Genomic DNA, 15,264 nt, shown 5'->3' on the forward strand with positions numbered 1-15,264 from the left:
CTCCTTACGTCCTTTTAGCGCGATCTTGAAGCGCTTGATGATAAGTGTCATTTCGTCCTCGTTAAGCCTGACAGCCTCCACTTGTGCTACCTTGCTTGGTAGCGCCTCCTTGCTGCTTGTTGCTTTGAGAGCAACGGGTTGCGGCTCGTAGATGGGCAGCGGGCCATTTAGCGCATCGTCCACGTATCGCGCCTCCTTCACCATCATGCGCCCGCTCACGAATTTTCTAAGGATCTCCTTGGGCGTCATCTTGGTGTACCTGAGGTTTTCACAAATAAGGTTGACAAGATGGGGGTCAATTACAGTAAATGACCTTAGCATGAGTCGGACGACATCATGATCCGTCCATCTTGTGCTTCCGTAGCTTCGGATCTTGTTGACCAGGGTCTTGAGCATGTTGTAGGTTTGTGTTGGCTCCTCTCCCCTGATCATCGCGAACCTTCCCAACTCACCTTCCACCAGTTCTATCTTGGTGATCATGGTGGCGTCGTTTCCCTCATGAGATATCTTGAGGGTGTCCCAGATTTGCTTGGCGTTGTCCAAGCCACTTACTTTATTGTACTCATCCCTGCAAAGAGATGCTAGCAAAACAATAGTAGCTTGAGCATTTTTATGAATTTGTTCATTTATAACAACAAGATTTTCAGTGCTATCGAAACGCATCCCATTTTCTACAATTTCCCATATGCTAGGATGGAGAGAAAATAAATGACTACACATTTTATGACTCCAAAACGAATAGTCCTCTCCATCAAAGTGTGGAGGTTTTCCGAGGGGAATTGATAGTAAATGCGCATTTGAATTGTAAAGAATGCGAGAGTAATCAAGCGAATAATTTTGATTGACCGTCTTTTTCTTTGACGAGGAGTCGTCATCGTCGTCGTCCCTTGGTGAAGAAGATGAGGCATCGCTGTCGTAGTAGATAATCTTCTTGATGCGCCTCTTCTTCTTCCCGTCCTTCTTCTTGTGACTCGAGCCTGAGTCAGTAGGCTTGTCGTCTCTTGGCTCGTTGAAGAGGGATTCCTTCTCCTTGTCGTTAATCACCATCCCCTTTCCCTTAGGATCCATCTCTTCGGGCGGTTAGTCCCTTAAATGAAGAGTACGACTCCGATACCAATTGAGAGCACCTAGAGGGGGGGTGAATAGGTGATCCTATAAAATCAAACACTAAATAGCCACAAATTTGATTATTAATATGTTAGTGAAATCAAGTGGCTATGGAACACGCTTGTGCGGACAAAACAATCACAAGAAGCAACACACGAGACACACAATTTTTATCCCGTGGTTCGGCCAAGTAACACTTGCCTACTTCCACGTTGTGGCGTCCCAATGGACGAGGGTTGCACTCAACCCCTTTCAAGCGATCCAATGATCAACTTGAATACCACGATGTTTTTATCTTTGAGTACTCTTCCCGTTTGCGAGGAATCTCCACAAGTTGGAGCCTCTCGCCCTTACAAAGTTATGATCACAAAGAACGCAGAGTGAGGACGGGAGAGCAACACACACAAGACTCAAATCCGCAGCACAACCACGCACACAAGCCAAGACTTGAGCTCGAAACACAGCACAGGGAGTTCGCAACTCAAACGGAGCTCAAATCACTAACACAACGAATCAATTGCGTGGAGACGGAGTCTGGGAGTCTTAGAATGTTTCTTGCAAGCTTGGTGTTCTGCTCCATGTGCCTAGGGGTCCCTTTTATAGCCCCAAGGCAGCTAGGAGCCGTTGGAGACCAATTTGGAAGGCCATTCTTGCCTTTTGTCGAGTGGTGCACCGGACAGTCCGGTGCACCACCGGACAACCACTGTTCATGTCCGGTGCACGATCTCCTTCCATATCGGGCGCAGCCGACCGTTGCTCCTCGGGACTGGTTGGCGCACCGGACAGTCCGGTGCACACCGGACAGTCCGGTGTACCCAGCCGACCGTTGGAGCTGGCCACGTGTCGCGCGTTGATCGCGCAGACGACCGTTGGACGCTGGCGCAGTTGGCTCACCGGACAGTCCGGTGAATTTTAGCCGCAAGCCTCTGTCGTTTTTCCGAGAGCAGCCGGTTTACCGTCGGTCAGCCTGGCGCACCGGACACTGTCCGGTGCACCACCGGACAGTCCGGTGTGCCAGGCCCGAGCTGATGTTGGCCGCTCACAACCAATCCTTTTCCAAATTCGTTTCTCTTTTCTTTGCACTGTTTCTAGCACTTGGACAAACATGTTAGTACTTAAAAATAATTCACTAAGTCTGGAGACATACATTGACCTTTGATTTGCACTTCTCACTCATTTAGCACATATGAATCAATATGTGTTGGACATTTAATCACCAAAACATTATAGAAATGGTCTATGTGCACATTTTGCTTTCACTTGTGTGTCGTATAGACGTTACAATGTACCATTAAACATAATTGGTGTGTAGTTGCAACACGCATGGGCATTATACTCACTTCTTAGACTTCGTTTTTGTGGTTTTCATATTGTATTGTAAATTGATTTTTGTATTAGTTTAATTATTCATAAGATTGAGATTGATAATATTATGTGTTATTTGTTTTATGTAATCATTGTACACTGATATTTTTGTATGCCGTTGCAACACACGAGCACTTAATTAGTGATAAATTTAAGTTTTATCTTTATAAGCTAAATGTTAAAAACAAAAATATAATTTTTTATAGCAGATTCCATATTCTATTTATTTTTAAAAACAAACAAAAATTTGATATCCGAATAAATATCTATTTTCGATCGTTTTTTGTCCCTACTTTTTTATAATATCAGACATTCTTTGTAACCATGTTCAATTGAAAATTTGTGCTTAGCGCCCATCATCATTATTTTTTAACCTCAAATCCACTAACAACCGGTGGGGGATGGAATTGTTCAAATTTTCGTATGATAGGAAGCAAGATGTGCATACCGAGCGAGAACCGACTATCCTCGAAGTCGAATGATCTTCGACAGGGGTGGTCCATGCGTTTGAGCTAAACGATACAGGACTGGCTGTAGCGGACTCCTGCAGCTTGAGCCGAAAAAATGGTGTCTGCCGGCTAAATCCACTGTCCTCTTGCAAATCCCATCTCCCTCTCGCCGCCGCCGCTGCCTCCGCTCCGCTCCCCTCCCCGTCCTACTCCCGCTCCCACTGTCCCACCCACCACCCGAACCTTAAACCCCCACGAACTTCGCCCAAACCCTAAACCTCGTCGAGCCGCAGCCCCGCCATGCCGAAGGTCTTTGGCACCGGCGTCTTCGAGTTCCGGCACCCCCGAGCGGCCGAGTACCCACTACCCGCGGACGCCGCCCCCGCTACGGCTGCGGCGCCCGACAAAGTTCCCGCATCCACCGGCGGCGGCTCCATCACGCTCCTCGACATCCAGCGGGACCGCCTCACCCGCGTCGCCACCGAGCATTGGGGCACGGCCGCCGCTGCGGCGGCCTTCGACGCGGACCTTGTCAGGAAGATCTATGGCACTGAGCTCCGCGTCGAGGGGAGGGGCCGGAAAACTGTGCCGCTGCAGCGTGTTATGATCCTCGAGGTCAGCCAGTACCTTGAGAACTACCTGTGGCCGCACTTCGACCCGGTTGACGCTTCCTTCGAGCACGTAATGTCCATCATCCTCATGGTCAACGAGAAGGTCAGCCTTTGCCCTGAATTGGATTGGAGCGCTTGCTGGCTGCTGCTAGCTCGGGCAATTTCTAGGGTTTCTGACATGGTTTGGGCCTTGTGCAGTTTCGGGAGAATGTGGCGGCTTGGACATGTTTCCATGACCGGAAGGATGCATTCAAGGGGTTCCTGTGGCGGGTTCTCAAGCTCAAGGAAGAGGTTTGTGCTTTGCCATTCAAATTTGTTTCATGTGAAATCTAATTTGTGACACATTTGATTTCGGAGTTCATTTACACGTCTGCTTTAAATAATTTTTGTAGAGCATGGATAAATCTGGGTGTTGCCAATTGTATGCATTTCTTTTTCTTTTTGATAAAAACTGGGGGGGGGCACCTTTTTTTTGACTATTAAGGAACATGAGTCCAAAAGCATTCAAGACAAATGCCCATTAGAGTACAAGAGAGAAGAGGTGACACGAGTACACCACCTATCTATTCCTATTGTGACAGGGGGGGGGGGGAGAACCGGCATCGTCAGCTGTATGTATTTCATTTTAGACAAAACGTAAGAGGTAGTGAGAAGTCAATATTAGTTGGTGGTGAATTAAGAACATCAGATTTGATCACCAAAGCTTAAGTTTGGCGTTTTAAATTGATCCTGTTGCACAGCAGATGGTTTCCCCACTTAATTGTGCAGTTGTTTTGAACTCCAGTTGAAGAGCTTGTGCACATCATTTCTTTCTCAGATGCTGTGGTGCAATTCTTCTCAATCTCAAGTAGTCTATGTGCCTAGGTTGTTACTACCTCCGTTCTAGAATACTTGTCACCCGCTAGTTCATTTTTGAACTGAAACACGACAAATAAAAAAGAACGGAGGGAGTATTTTCTACTGGCTGGGTCATAGAGTTGAGAGGCATCAGGGGACAGGGGATATTGGTTCTTTGTTGCTTACGTTCTTTTTTGATTTTTGTTGTGCATACCAGCTGTTTTCATAATTCATATACAAGTTGTTAGAGTTACTGTGTATTGCTTAATGTAACGGGCCTAGGCCCAACTACTACTAATATAAATACATCTCCCAACCCTGGTTACGGTTAGGTTTTCCAACAAGTAGTTATTTGTTTGTTCATCTCCAGCTCAAAACTTATCTGCTTATGTCAGTATGGTATCTGTGGCTTCTGGATGGTTTACTTATGAAAATATTTTGATATTACGATGTTTGTTCTGAAATTTTCTTCTTATGCTATCATGCAGGAAAGGGCTCTTAATATGGCAGAGAAAACAAATTACCTCCTGTTTATGATAAATTCATTTCAGGTACTTGCTATATTTTCCTTGGGGGGGGGTAGTGTTTGCATCACATGCTGATGCTTTATTTTCTCAATATACTTTGTTTAACAACTTCTGCTCAACAAGACAACCACTACATACTTAATTTTGAGGTTAAACAGAGATATATGTTTTTTTATTGAATTGATATGTGCACCGATATTTGTTTTATAATTTTCAAGCTTATGTGCAATTGTCAGGTTGCCCTAATAACTTCAGATTTAGTTATGCAAGACTTACTCCCGTGTATCCACATTGGGATCATACACTGACATGTATTTTATGCTTCACTGCAGAGTTTGGAGGACGAGCTTGTCCGGGAAACAATACTTCAGTTAGTAAGCCTAAAGCTGTGGAATACCCTTTCGTTTGGACGACTTCAGGTAATTTTAGGTTTTTTCACTAGGAATAGTTTCTTTTTTTTATGTGCTAACTTTTGGGTTCTTGTGTTTGTTTCAAACAAGTACAGATGGAACTCTGCCTAAACCCTGAATTGATTAAGAAGTGGACCAAAATCAGAAGAAGAGAGGCAAAGGAAGCGAAAAAGGCTGACCAACCTATCAACCCTTCTGAAATGCTCGAGAATAAGTTCCTTAGGAATTTAATTGAAGAATTCGTGGAGGTGCACCTCTGAAACTATTCTTCTTACTCAGTTGTTGCTAGATATGAATCTTGCTTAACTCCTGTGAATCTTTTTCGTAGATTCTCAATTCAAAGGTCATACTATCCAATCAAGATGGTGCTGAAGAATCTGTATTGAATGAGTCTTTCAGTGGGCAAATTGACGATTCTTGCGTTCTATATTGTGAGAGATTTATGGAATTTTTGATTGACATGTTAAGCCAGCTTCCTACTAGACGGTATTTAATTACTAATCTTGTATGCACCTGTATAAGAGAGTAGATTTACTTAATAAGTCATCCAATTTTACAGGCATACTCCACTTAGATCCAAGAACCTGAGAAGTTAACATCCTACTCTGCTATTTTTGCAAATATGTCGTCAGCACAAGTAGGAGTTCGTCATGATATAAACACACATCCATTATCCATATATATAGGCTTTAGGGACTTGAATTCTTATAATTCTCCAGTTCATTCATGGATTCAAATGGAAATCTGGGACAGTTTTTTTTGCCCGGAAAACCTGGGATATAATTTATACCCAGAGCAATTGCCTTTTTTACCATGCAGTTCTCAATGTTCTTGCACATCAAATAATCATAGAAACAAATTATTAGTACCTGGCTCTGTCCACCCTGAGCACTTCAAATCATGAAACCATAAACCAGTGTATTTCACTCCATTCAAGGGTGTTTACTTTCTACTCTCAGAATCTCTCATTTTCGTAACGGGACATCAATTCTGTGATCTGGTTGTCTCTATAAGTCTGTATCATGTCAATTCTGTGATCTGGTTGTTTCTATAAGTTCGTATCATGGCCACAGAACATTTTTTCACTGTATTTTTAACTAGATTTATTTACTCTATGCAAGAAACCACAGCTATATTCCTAAGCAAAGGAATATCTTGATTCAGTTAAATATCGTTTACAAGTGGCATTGCTAACAAACCTTAGCTTGCATTTGTTTATGCCTTATCTTTGCCTACTTATGCTGGTTATAATCTGCAGATTTTTGAGGCCCCTGGTTGCTGATGTTGCTGTTGTTGCCAAGTGCCACTTAAGTGCACTCTACACTCATGAAAAGGGACGGCTTTTTGCACAGTTGGTCGACTTGCTGCAGTTTTATGAAGGTTTTGAGATTAATGATCACTCTGGGACACAGCTCGGTGATGATGATGTCCTGCAGGCGCATTATTCCCGTTTCCAAGCTTTTCAGTTGCTAGCATTTAAACAAGTGCCTAAGGTGTCCACCTTGTTGTCTTGTCTAATTTGATTTCCATTTTGCATTCAATTTCTCGTACAATAGTATTAACATGGAAGGCTTATTATTTTTGTTTTAATTATTGCAGCTGCGAGATTTTGCCTTGTCCAGTATTGGTTCACTCCATAAGCGAGCTGACTTAACAAAAAAGTTGCTTGTCTTGTCAGATGTGGAGCTGCAAGATCTGGTTTGTAACAAGGTGCGATTTTTCACATTTTAGTTTGTGCTTGTTGTCTACAAATCATGTCAGACTCTTTTGTTGTTTGTTAATGGTATTCCCTTGATATGTGTCAGCTGGATATGCTTTTTTGCTTCTCATTGGTAGTCTATTGTTCAAAGTTTGATGGTTTTCCAGTATCCAGACCTGAATTAATAATATAGCATGAAAACCGCATACATACATTTGGTCATTTGGATAATTGACCATTCAATGACTGATCTGATAGTAATTTATTGGAAATTTCCACACGTATTGTATGTTTTTTAGGTTGGGTGTACAATAGCATTTGATAGGCTGTATATATCCTCTTAGGTTAAGTTTTCTAGCTTCTACATCTTGTCCCCCTTGTGAATGAGGCTGAAATTTGATGAGGTGAGACTTACATCGAGTCCCCTTTACCTCGGTGGTCTTAGCTGCAGGCTTCAAATGAATTTGCCTCCTGTGGTTGCATTTGGGAATCACTGGACATTAGGATCTGCACATGCTATACGCCTTACAAACAGCACTGAGATCTGACATGCACTGACTTTCTTAGGTCTTTAAATGTATGGAGCAAGAAACGATTTTCAAGAAATTATATGTTCAAAAGCAGTACACACTGTCTCAAAATAAGCAGCAACTACATTTTCCACATGGTCGTATGTTAATCCACCAAACAAATACTTCTCATTTTCTTATTTCGTAGCATGTACTGTGTATTGTTATGAGTGATTAAATGACATCAATGGTGAGCAAATATTTAACTGTCAGCTACCAGTCAATGGTCAGATAAGTTATCTCTGATGGCAATGATTGCTCAGAATTTATTTTGTATTTTCACCCAAATAGCAAATTAGTTCCATACTGAAGTTGGCTTAAAAATTATCATGGTTTGTAGTTTAGTATTTCCGAATTGCTTATTAGTGATTTATTTTACATGCGTCACTGAACAGATGCTTTTGAGGTGCTAATATGTTCTTTTTAAGCAGCTTAAGTTAATCTCAGAGAAAGATCCATGCAGTGAAAGACGCGATTTTCTTATTGAAGTCCTAGTTGCTTTTTTTGAGAAGCGGCAATCCCAAAAAGATGCAGTAAATGCACTTCCTTTGTATCCAAATGAGCAGATCATGTGGGATGAAAGCCTTGTTCCTAGCATTAATTACTCTGGAGAAGGCTGTCTTGCCCTCCCAAAACTCAATCTCCAATTCCTGACGCTTCATGATTATTTGTTAAGAAATTTCAATCTGTTTCGTCTTGAATCAACCTATGAAATTCGTGAAGACATTCAGGAAGCTGTTCCTCATCTACATGCTTATATCAATAATGAGGGAGAGACAGCCTTCCGTGGATGGTCAAGAATGGCTGTTCCGATCAAGGGATTTAAGATTACAGAAGTGAAGCAGCCAAACATTGGAGAAGTTAAGCCTTCTGCTGTAACTGCTGATGTTACTTTCAGCATATCAAGCTACAGGTATCAGATAAAATCTGAATGGGATGCTCTGAAGGAGCATGATGTTCTATTTTTGCTGTCAATCCGCCCTTCATTTGAACCTCTTAGCCCTGAAGAGGCTGAAAAATCAACTGTGCCAGAAAGGTTAGGATTGCAATATGTACGTGGATGTGAGGTTATTGAAATTCGTGATGAGGAAGGAGCACTCATGAATGATTTCACAGGAAGGATAAAACGAGAAGAGTGGAAACCACCCAAAGGTGAAATTCGTACTGTCCGAGTTGCCTTAGATACAGCGCAGTACCACATTGATGTTACCGAGACAGCAGAGAAGGGCACAGAAAATGTGTATGGAACATTTAATATTCTAATGAGAAGGAAACCCAAGGAGAATAATTTCAAAGCAATCCTGGAATCTATACGTGATCTAATGAATGAAACATGTGTAGTTCCAGAATGGTTGCATAACATATTCTTGGGTTATGGAAATCCTTCGGCCGCACAGTGGATGAATATGCCTGATCTTCTGGAAGTTATAGATTTCAAGGACACTTTTCTTGATGCCAACCATGTTCAGCAAAGTTTTCCAGATTACCAGGTATATATTTTGACTTTTTTTTTTGCTTTTTTGGAGTGTATCTATTCTCATTTTCATCTTCAATCTCCAAGCTTCTAATGTTTGAATTTTTCAGGTTACATTTATCAATTCTGATGGTACAAAAAACCTGCATCCAAGTCCCCCTTTTAAAATCAGGCTATCCAAGAAAATGAGGGAAAGCAGTCATGCTTTACCTGGCAACATGAACTCCAATTTGACTGTTAAGAGCAGAAATAATATGGCTGATGGGGAGCCTCAGAAAGAGAAACTAATTGTTGAAACTTACATTCCAGCTGATCCTGGGCCGTATCCTCAAGATAAACCTAAACAGAACTCAGTGAGGTTCACACCAACTCAGGTACTCTTAAGATTTTCAGACAATCCAATATTTCAATTGGTGCATGTCTGGTAATGAATGTGAGGCACATCGAGAGCATTTCTTGTGCATATTAGATGCTTCTTCCAACTTAGAAATATGATATCATCTCTGGTCAAGCATCATTATTTTTATCTAAGTGTACATGCAATGGTTATCTGACTGGAACTCGAGTATATAACATATTTGCTCTCTTAAGTAAATAGAATAAGTCTAGTATGGTCTGCTAGTGTCTTTGCTTTCATGATGAGTGTGGATCTTATTCACCTTAAAATTCTGACTGTGACAATATTATTTATTTGTAGATCGGTGCTATAATATCTGGTATTCAACCTGGGTTGACGATGGTTGTTGGTCCTCCTGGTACGGGAAAAACAGATACTGCTGTGCAGATATTAAATGTTCTATATCACAACTGTCCTTCACAAAGAACACTGATTATAACCCACTCCAATCAGGCTTTGAATGATTTATTTGAGAAGATAATGCAGGTACCATTTTTGTGCCATATATGATCTGAACTTACCTCTTACCTTACATCCGCACCTTTTCAAGATATATGGTGTATCAATGCTGTGCTGTACATTATTGTGAGTGACTTGTTACTGTTAGTGCACACCTGACTGAAAATTAGTTGAACATTTCCCTGCTATTCCATGTATAATCGCAACATGCATGTTTTACTCCTTGTTGATTCTGATCTGTTTTGTTAATAGAATCCAAAGGTTGAAAGGTACATGTTCTGAGGGAGTGAGGGGTTTGAACCTCATGCTTCCATACATTGTTGCTTAACATGCCTAAACAGTACAGTTTATATATGTTTTTGTTTTCCTTGTATTTTGACTGGTGGCACGAGTCATCGTATTTACTTCATGGTGGGTGCTATATGTTCGCTAATGCTTTTCGTATAATTGCAGAACATTTTTAAATTTTAATACGACTATCTGTTGCATGTTAGTTTGCTACATGACGTCTGATACTTCTTTTTTCTGCAAGAGGGATGTGCCTGCTAGGTACCTTCTCCGCCTTGGTCAGGGTGAGCAAGAATTGGCCACTGATCTTGATTTTAGTCGTCAAGGTCGTGTCAACGCTATGCTGGTCCGGCGGCTAGAGCTGCTCGGTGAAGTTTCTAAATTGGCGAGATCTCTTCGTCTTCCAGAAGATGTGGGCTACACATGTGAAACTGCTGCATATTTTTGGCTATTACATGTTTATGCCCGTTGGGAACAATTCTTAGCTGCCTGTGCTCAAAATCAAGACAAACCCTCTTTTGTCAAAGACCGCTTCCCCTTTTCAGAGTTCTTTTCAGATACTCCGCAGCCTATTTTTACCGGCGAGTCATTTGAGATGGATATGCATGCAGCGAAAGGTTGTTTCAAACATCTTTCTACAATATTCCAAGAGTTGGAGGAGTGTAGGGCTTTTGAGCTACTTAAGTCAACAGTGGAGCGAGCAAACTATCTAATGACTAAACAGGCCAAGATAGTTGCTATGACTTGTACTCATGCAGCATTGAAGAGGAGGGACTTTCTTCAATTAGGTTTCAAATTTGACAATTTGCTGATGGAAGAAAGTGCACAAATATTGGAGATAGAAACTTTTATACCGATGCTGCTGCAGCGGCAGGAAGATGGCCATGCTCGTCTTAAACGTTGCATTTTAATTGGTGACCACCATCAGTTACCCCCTGTTGTTAAGAACATGGCTTTTCAGAAGTATAGCCACATGGACCAGAGTCTCTTTACAAGGTTTGTTCGACTTGGTGTCCCTTATATTGAGCTCAATGCCCAGGGTCGTGCAAGACCTAGTATTGCTGAACTTTATAACTGGAGATACAGGGAGCTGGGAGATCTGCCTTATGTCCGTGAGCAAGCAATCTTCCATAAAGCTAACGCCGGATTCTCTTTTGAGTATCAGTTAGTTGATGTTCCTGATTATAAGGGAAAAGGTGAGTCAGCGCCTTCTCCTTGGTTTTACCAGAATGAAGGGGAGGCTGAGTATATTGTTAGTGTGTATATCTATATGCGCCTGATTGGCTACCCTGCCAATAAGATTTCAATATTGACCACCTACAATGGTCAGAAGCTTCTTATTCGTGATGTTATCAACAAAAGATGCAAACCATGGAATATTGAGCCCCCTAACAAGGTAATTTCCAATAAGTATGGTGTTTGCTAACAGTTTGCTGGCTTTATTTTTTTGGGTACTGACATCCATGTCATATCTAGGTTACCACTGTGGACAAGTTCCAGGGCCAGCAAAATGATTTCATTTTACTTTCTCTTGTCCGTACCCGTTTTGTGGGTCATCTTCGTGATGTCAGAAGACTTATTGTAGCTATGTCCCGTGCTCGTCTGGGCTTGTACGTGTTCTGCCGTCGTTCACTGTTTGAACAATGTTACGAATTGCAACCAACATTCCAGCTGCTCCTCCAAAGATCTGATAAGCTTGCCTTGAATCTTGAGGAGTGCACTCCTTTTACCGAGCGACCTTTGGAGGAAACTGGAAACATCCATTACATTACTGGTATTGAAGACATTAATCATCTAGTAAAGTTCAGGCTGGAACATCTTCGTCAAGTATGTTGTCTAGTATATCTCTGAAATAAATAGTTGTTATTAAAAAAAAATCCTAAGCCAAAACTGCAATTTTTCTGTCCAACAGGTGCAATACATGCAGTATTATGCTCCTCCGGCAAATGAACTGCCTCAAGCAGCACCAGAAAATATTGCTGATGCAATCCCTTCTGAAAATGGCAATGCTGGAAGGGCTCTGAATGATGGAAACGAGGACATGACCCGGGAAGAAAATGGTGGTGCAACTGACACAGTGATCAGTAATAGGATAGAGGAAGACAGCGTTGAGGCAAAGGATGACATGACACAGGAAGGGGACAAGGGTGAAGTGAGTGGCAAGGGTCACATGGCTACAGAGGATAGGAAAGGGGAAGCACAAGGTGGCGCAGATGGCAAGCTGGAGGAAGCAAATGTGATGTCGGCGGACAAGATGATGGAGGAAGCAAATGCGACGTCGGCAGACAAGATGGAGGAAGCAAATGCCACGTCGGCGGATAAGATGGAAGAAGCAGATGCCACGTCGTCGGACAAGATGGAAGAAGCAGATGCCACATTGCCGGACAAGATGGAAGAAGCAGATGCCACATTGCCGGACAAGATGGAAGAAGCAGATGCCACATTGCCGGACAAGATGGAGGAAGCAAATGCCATGTCGCCGGACAGGATGGAGGAGAAAAATTCTGATCCGAAGGACAAGATGGATGAGGAGTGACGTGGTGGTGTAACCAGTTTTGAAATAGCGGTAGACTTGTTCTGTCAGCCGCATATCTTGATTTGGAACATCATGTATTCACCTGTGTTACCGCAGATGAAGACTGATACGTGCTCCCCAAGAGGTGTAGCCTTGTGGGCAGAATCAAGATCGACATATGATGACCATGTTCCTGCGGTTAATGGTGGTGAAGGCTGTTTTCCCTACCATCTTGGCCAGGCTATGCTGGAAAATGTTCCTTCTCTTCCAGCCAAGGGTATCCATGTTTCCGCATGTGTTTAATCGTGTAAACTGTAGAGGATTTTTTGGGTAGTTTTTTCTGAAACACCCGTTCCATCTATCGTTGTCTCCGTAACATAACACAGCTGGAACGTTGCTTTTGTATACTTGACTGACTACTATAATTTTGGCACAAGCATTAGATTTTTGCAGATTTGATAGGCCTTATCGGCCATTCAAAATTTTGATTTGACAGACCAACTCACCCAGCCTATAAAAGAGAAGCAAATGGGAGTAAGAAATAAATGTATGACACTGGCAAGAGGTTTTTCATTCTTCTGAGCGCGCAGCGAAGGCGGATGGGAAACAAAAAACTGCTATCATATGGCAGCTAATGTAGATCTATCAGGCCAAATGTGACCAAGAGAAAGGTTGGCGTAAGTTTGAGCTAACTGGATAGCAAATTTTCTCCTGACAATTCGAGGTTTTACTTTATTTATAAGAAAGTAATTTATATGTCGTGTCGTGGATCTAAGTGTGTGTTTGGTTAGACGTACAAGGAGAGATAGAAGGAGGCAACTATAATTTTTATAGTGTATGAAAGTCACGCGAGAGAAGATGAACACCAGAGTAGTTTTTGATGACGCCATAATAAAAAAAATCAAGGGGATAGCATGTCTCATCTTATTTTAACCTTAAACCAAACACATTCTAAACTGTGCTGCACGTACACAGTACACGTATTTTGAAAAAGAGGTGATAGTATAGACTATAGAGTCTGGCAACTTGAGATACTTCTTCATATTTGTTGTAGTTTGTATATGAATATAAAAATGTCTAAATAAGAACATGGTACTAATGTTCAGGATGAAAATGGGACGAATATTTTTTCTTATAGGGGCTTTTTTAGCAACCTCATTTTTCCAAGGATTTTTCATTTTTTCAAAAAAAATTATTTTTTCTTGAAAAAATGAAAATCTTAGATAGGATAAAATAGGATGGATATTTATCCATATCGATCGGTCCATATAGATAGTCCGTATCTAAATACGAAATGCGATTGTATCTGAATTCAAATACTTAAAATCTAAGTCTGTTCGCTTGATTTTAGTTCGTACCAGTTTCTACTGCTTTTACAATGTTTTTGTCTCTATGAATTACAGATACAATAGTCTAAACATCTAACTTTAATTCGAAGCGAACAACCCGACATCCATTGATCTATACGATATTACGTAATTGAATACGAAGATTCTATTCGACTGTATCTAAATTCAAAAACCTAAAACCGATTTTCTGATAGGTATATAATAATAATATGGCAATGACTACTATTCAAACAACCATTAGATACAAGCGTGTAGGGGTGTTTGGAAACACATTTTTTCAAAACCACAATATTTCAAATATACAGTATACAAATTTTATGACATAACCTTAGTTTACAATTCTATAGTTTTAGAATATCATAGTTTTAAATACATAGAGGTGTTTGGAAACAAAGTGTATCTTGCATCAAGTTTCATTCAAAATATTACAACCCAGTTTTCATAAATTAAAAGACAAGACTAAAACTATTTCGAAATGCTACCTGCAAACGGTTGATTCTCCAAAAGTTGGCCTCTATGATGCCTAGTTCTTATTCTGATTGGTGAGATCAGAAGAAGTGAAAGTCATTCTTTTTGTTTCTCGAGGTTGTCCCCATTTTCAATATCATCAATGGAAATACACCGAGTTCAGATCAGAAAATGGGAAGAAGAGAGAACTGCATTTGATGAAAAAGAAAGTGTTGAGCGCAGAAAACGACAGCGCAGACGGTCCGCGGTGGTGGCGTGGACGGACCACGTGTGCGCAGAGTCAGTTAGGGTTCTTAGTTTCTCGCGGGATTTGTTACCTAAAACCGCGGGATTAGCTCGGAAAGCAATTTGTAGCAGATCCAGACACCCCCTTATATTGATGAAGGGCTACGACCGATAAAACACCCAACAATCGATCAAATCAAGTCTATTTCTCGTTTTACTTATGCATTTAGGAGTAGTTCTAGTCTAGTTCTAGTTTAGTCTTCCAATCCCCAAATTCTCCGCTTCTCCTCGACTCTACGTCGATCAGAGGAGTTTAGGACGGCTTGCCGAGCCTAGACAACACCTAGGATCTCTCCTCCCCGACGGGGTCCCTCCCGGGAGCGAGATCCAGGCGCCGCCGGTGAACTCCGCCGCCCCTGCGCACGCGCGGACCGTCCGGCCCAGGGCGCGAACCGTCCGGCACGTCAGGCAGGGAACCCGAGCCCTGCGCCAGGTCGCGGACCGTCCATCCCTTA

The 15,264-nt window shown here is 41.8% G+C and overlaps 1 protein-coding gene across 1 annotated transcript; it reads left to right on the forward strand.

Annotated features, from left to right (window-relative positions):
* The first annotated feature begins 2,868 nt into the window (after positions 1 to 2,868).
* Positions 2,869 to 13,161, forward strand: LOC103635888 (RNA helicase aquarius). The gene is made up of 14 exons (XM_008658271.2): positions 2,869 to 3,635; positions 3,731 to 3,823; positions 4,858 to 4,920; positions 5,229 to 5,315; positions 5,402 to 5,554; positions 5,635 to 5,792; positions 6,565 to 6,799; positions 6,906 to 7,016; positions 8,006 to 9,064; positions 9,159 to 9,422; positions 9,746 to 9,931; positions 10,437 to 11,588; positions 11,669 to 12,019; positions 12,105 to 13,161. The coding sequence occupies exons 1-14, from the start codon at positions 3,222 to 3,224 to the stop codon at positions 12,726 to 12,728; spliced, it is 4,950 nt and encodes a 1,649-aa protein (XP_008656493.2). The 5' UTR covers positions 2,869 to 3,221; the 3' UTR covers positions 12,729 to 13,161.
* Positions 13,162 to 15,264: the final 2,103 nt, after the last annotated feature.

The sequence above is a fragment of the Zea mays genome, chromosome 1 (assembly GCF_902167145.1).
Source record: "Zea mays cultivar B73 chromosome 1, Zm-B73-REFERENCE-NAM-5.0, whole genome shotgun sequence".
NCBI lineage: Eukaryota > Viridiplantae > Streptophyta > Magnoliopsida > Poales > Poaceae > Zea > Zea mays.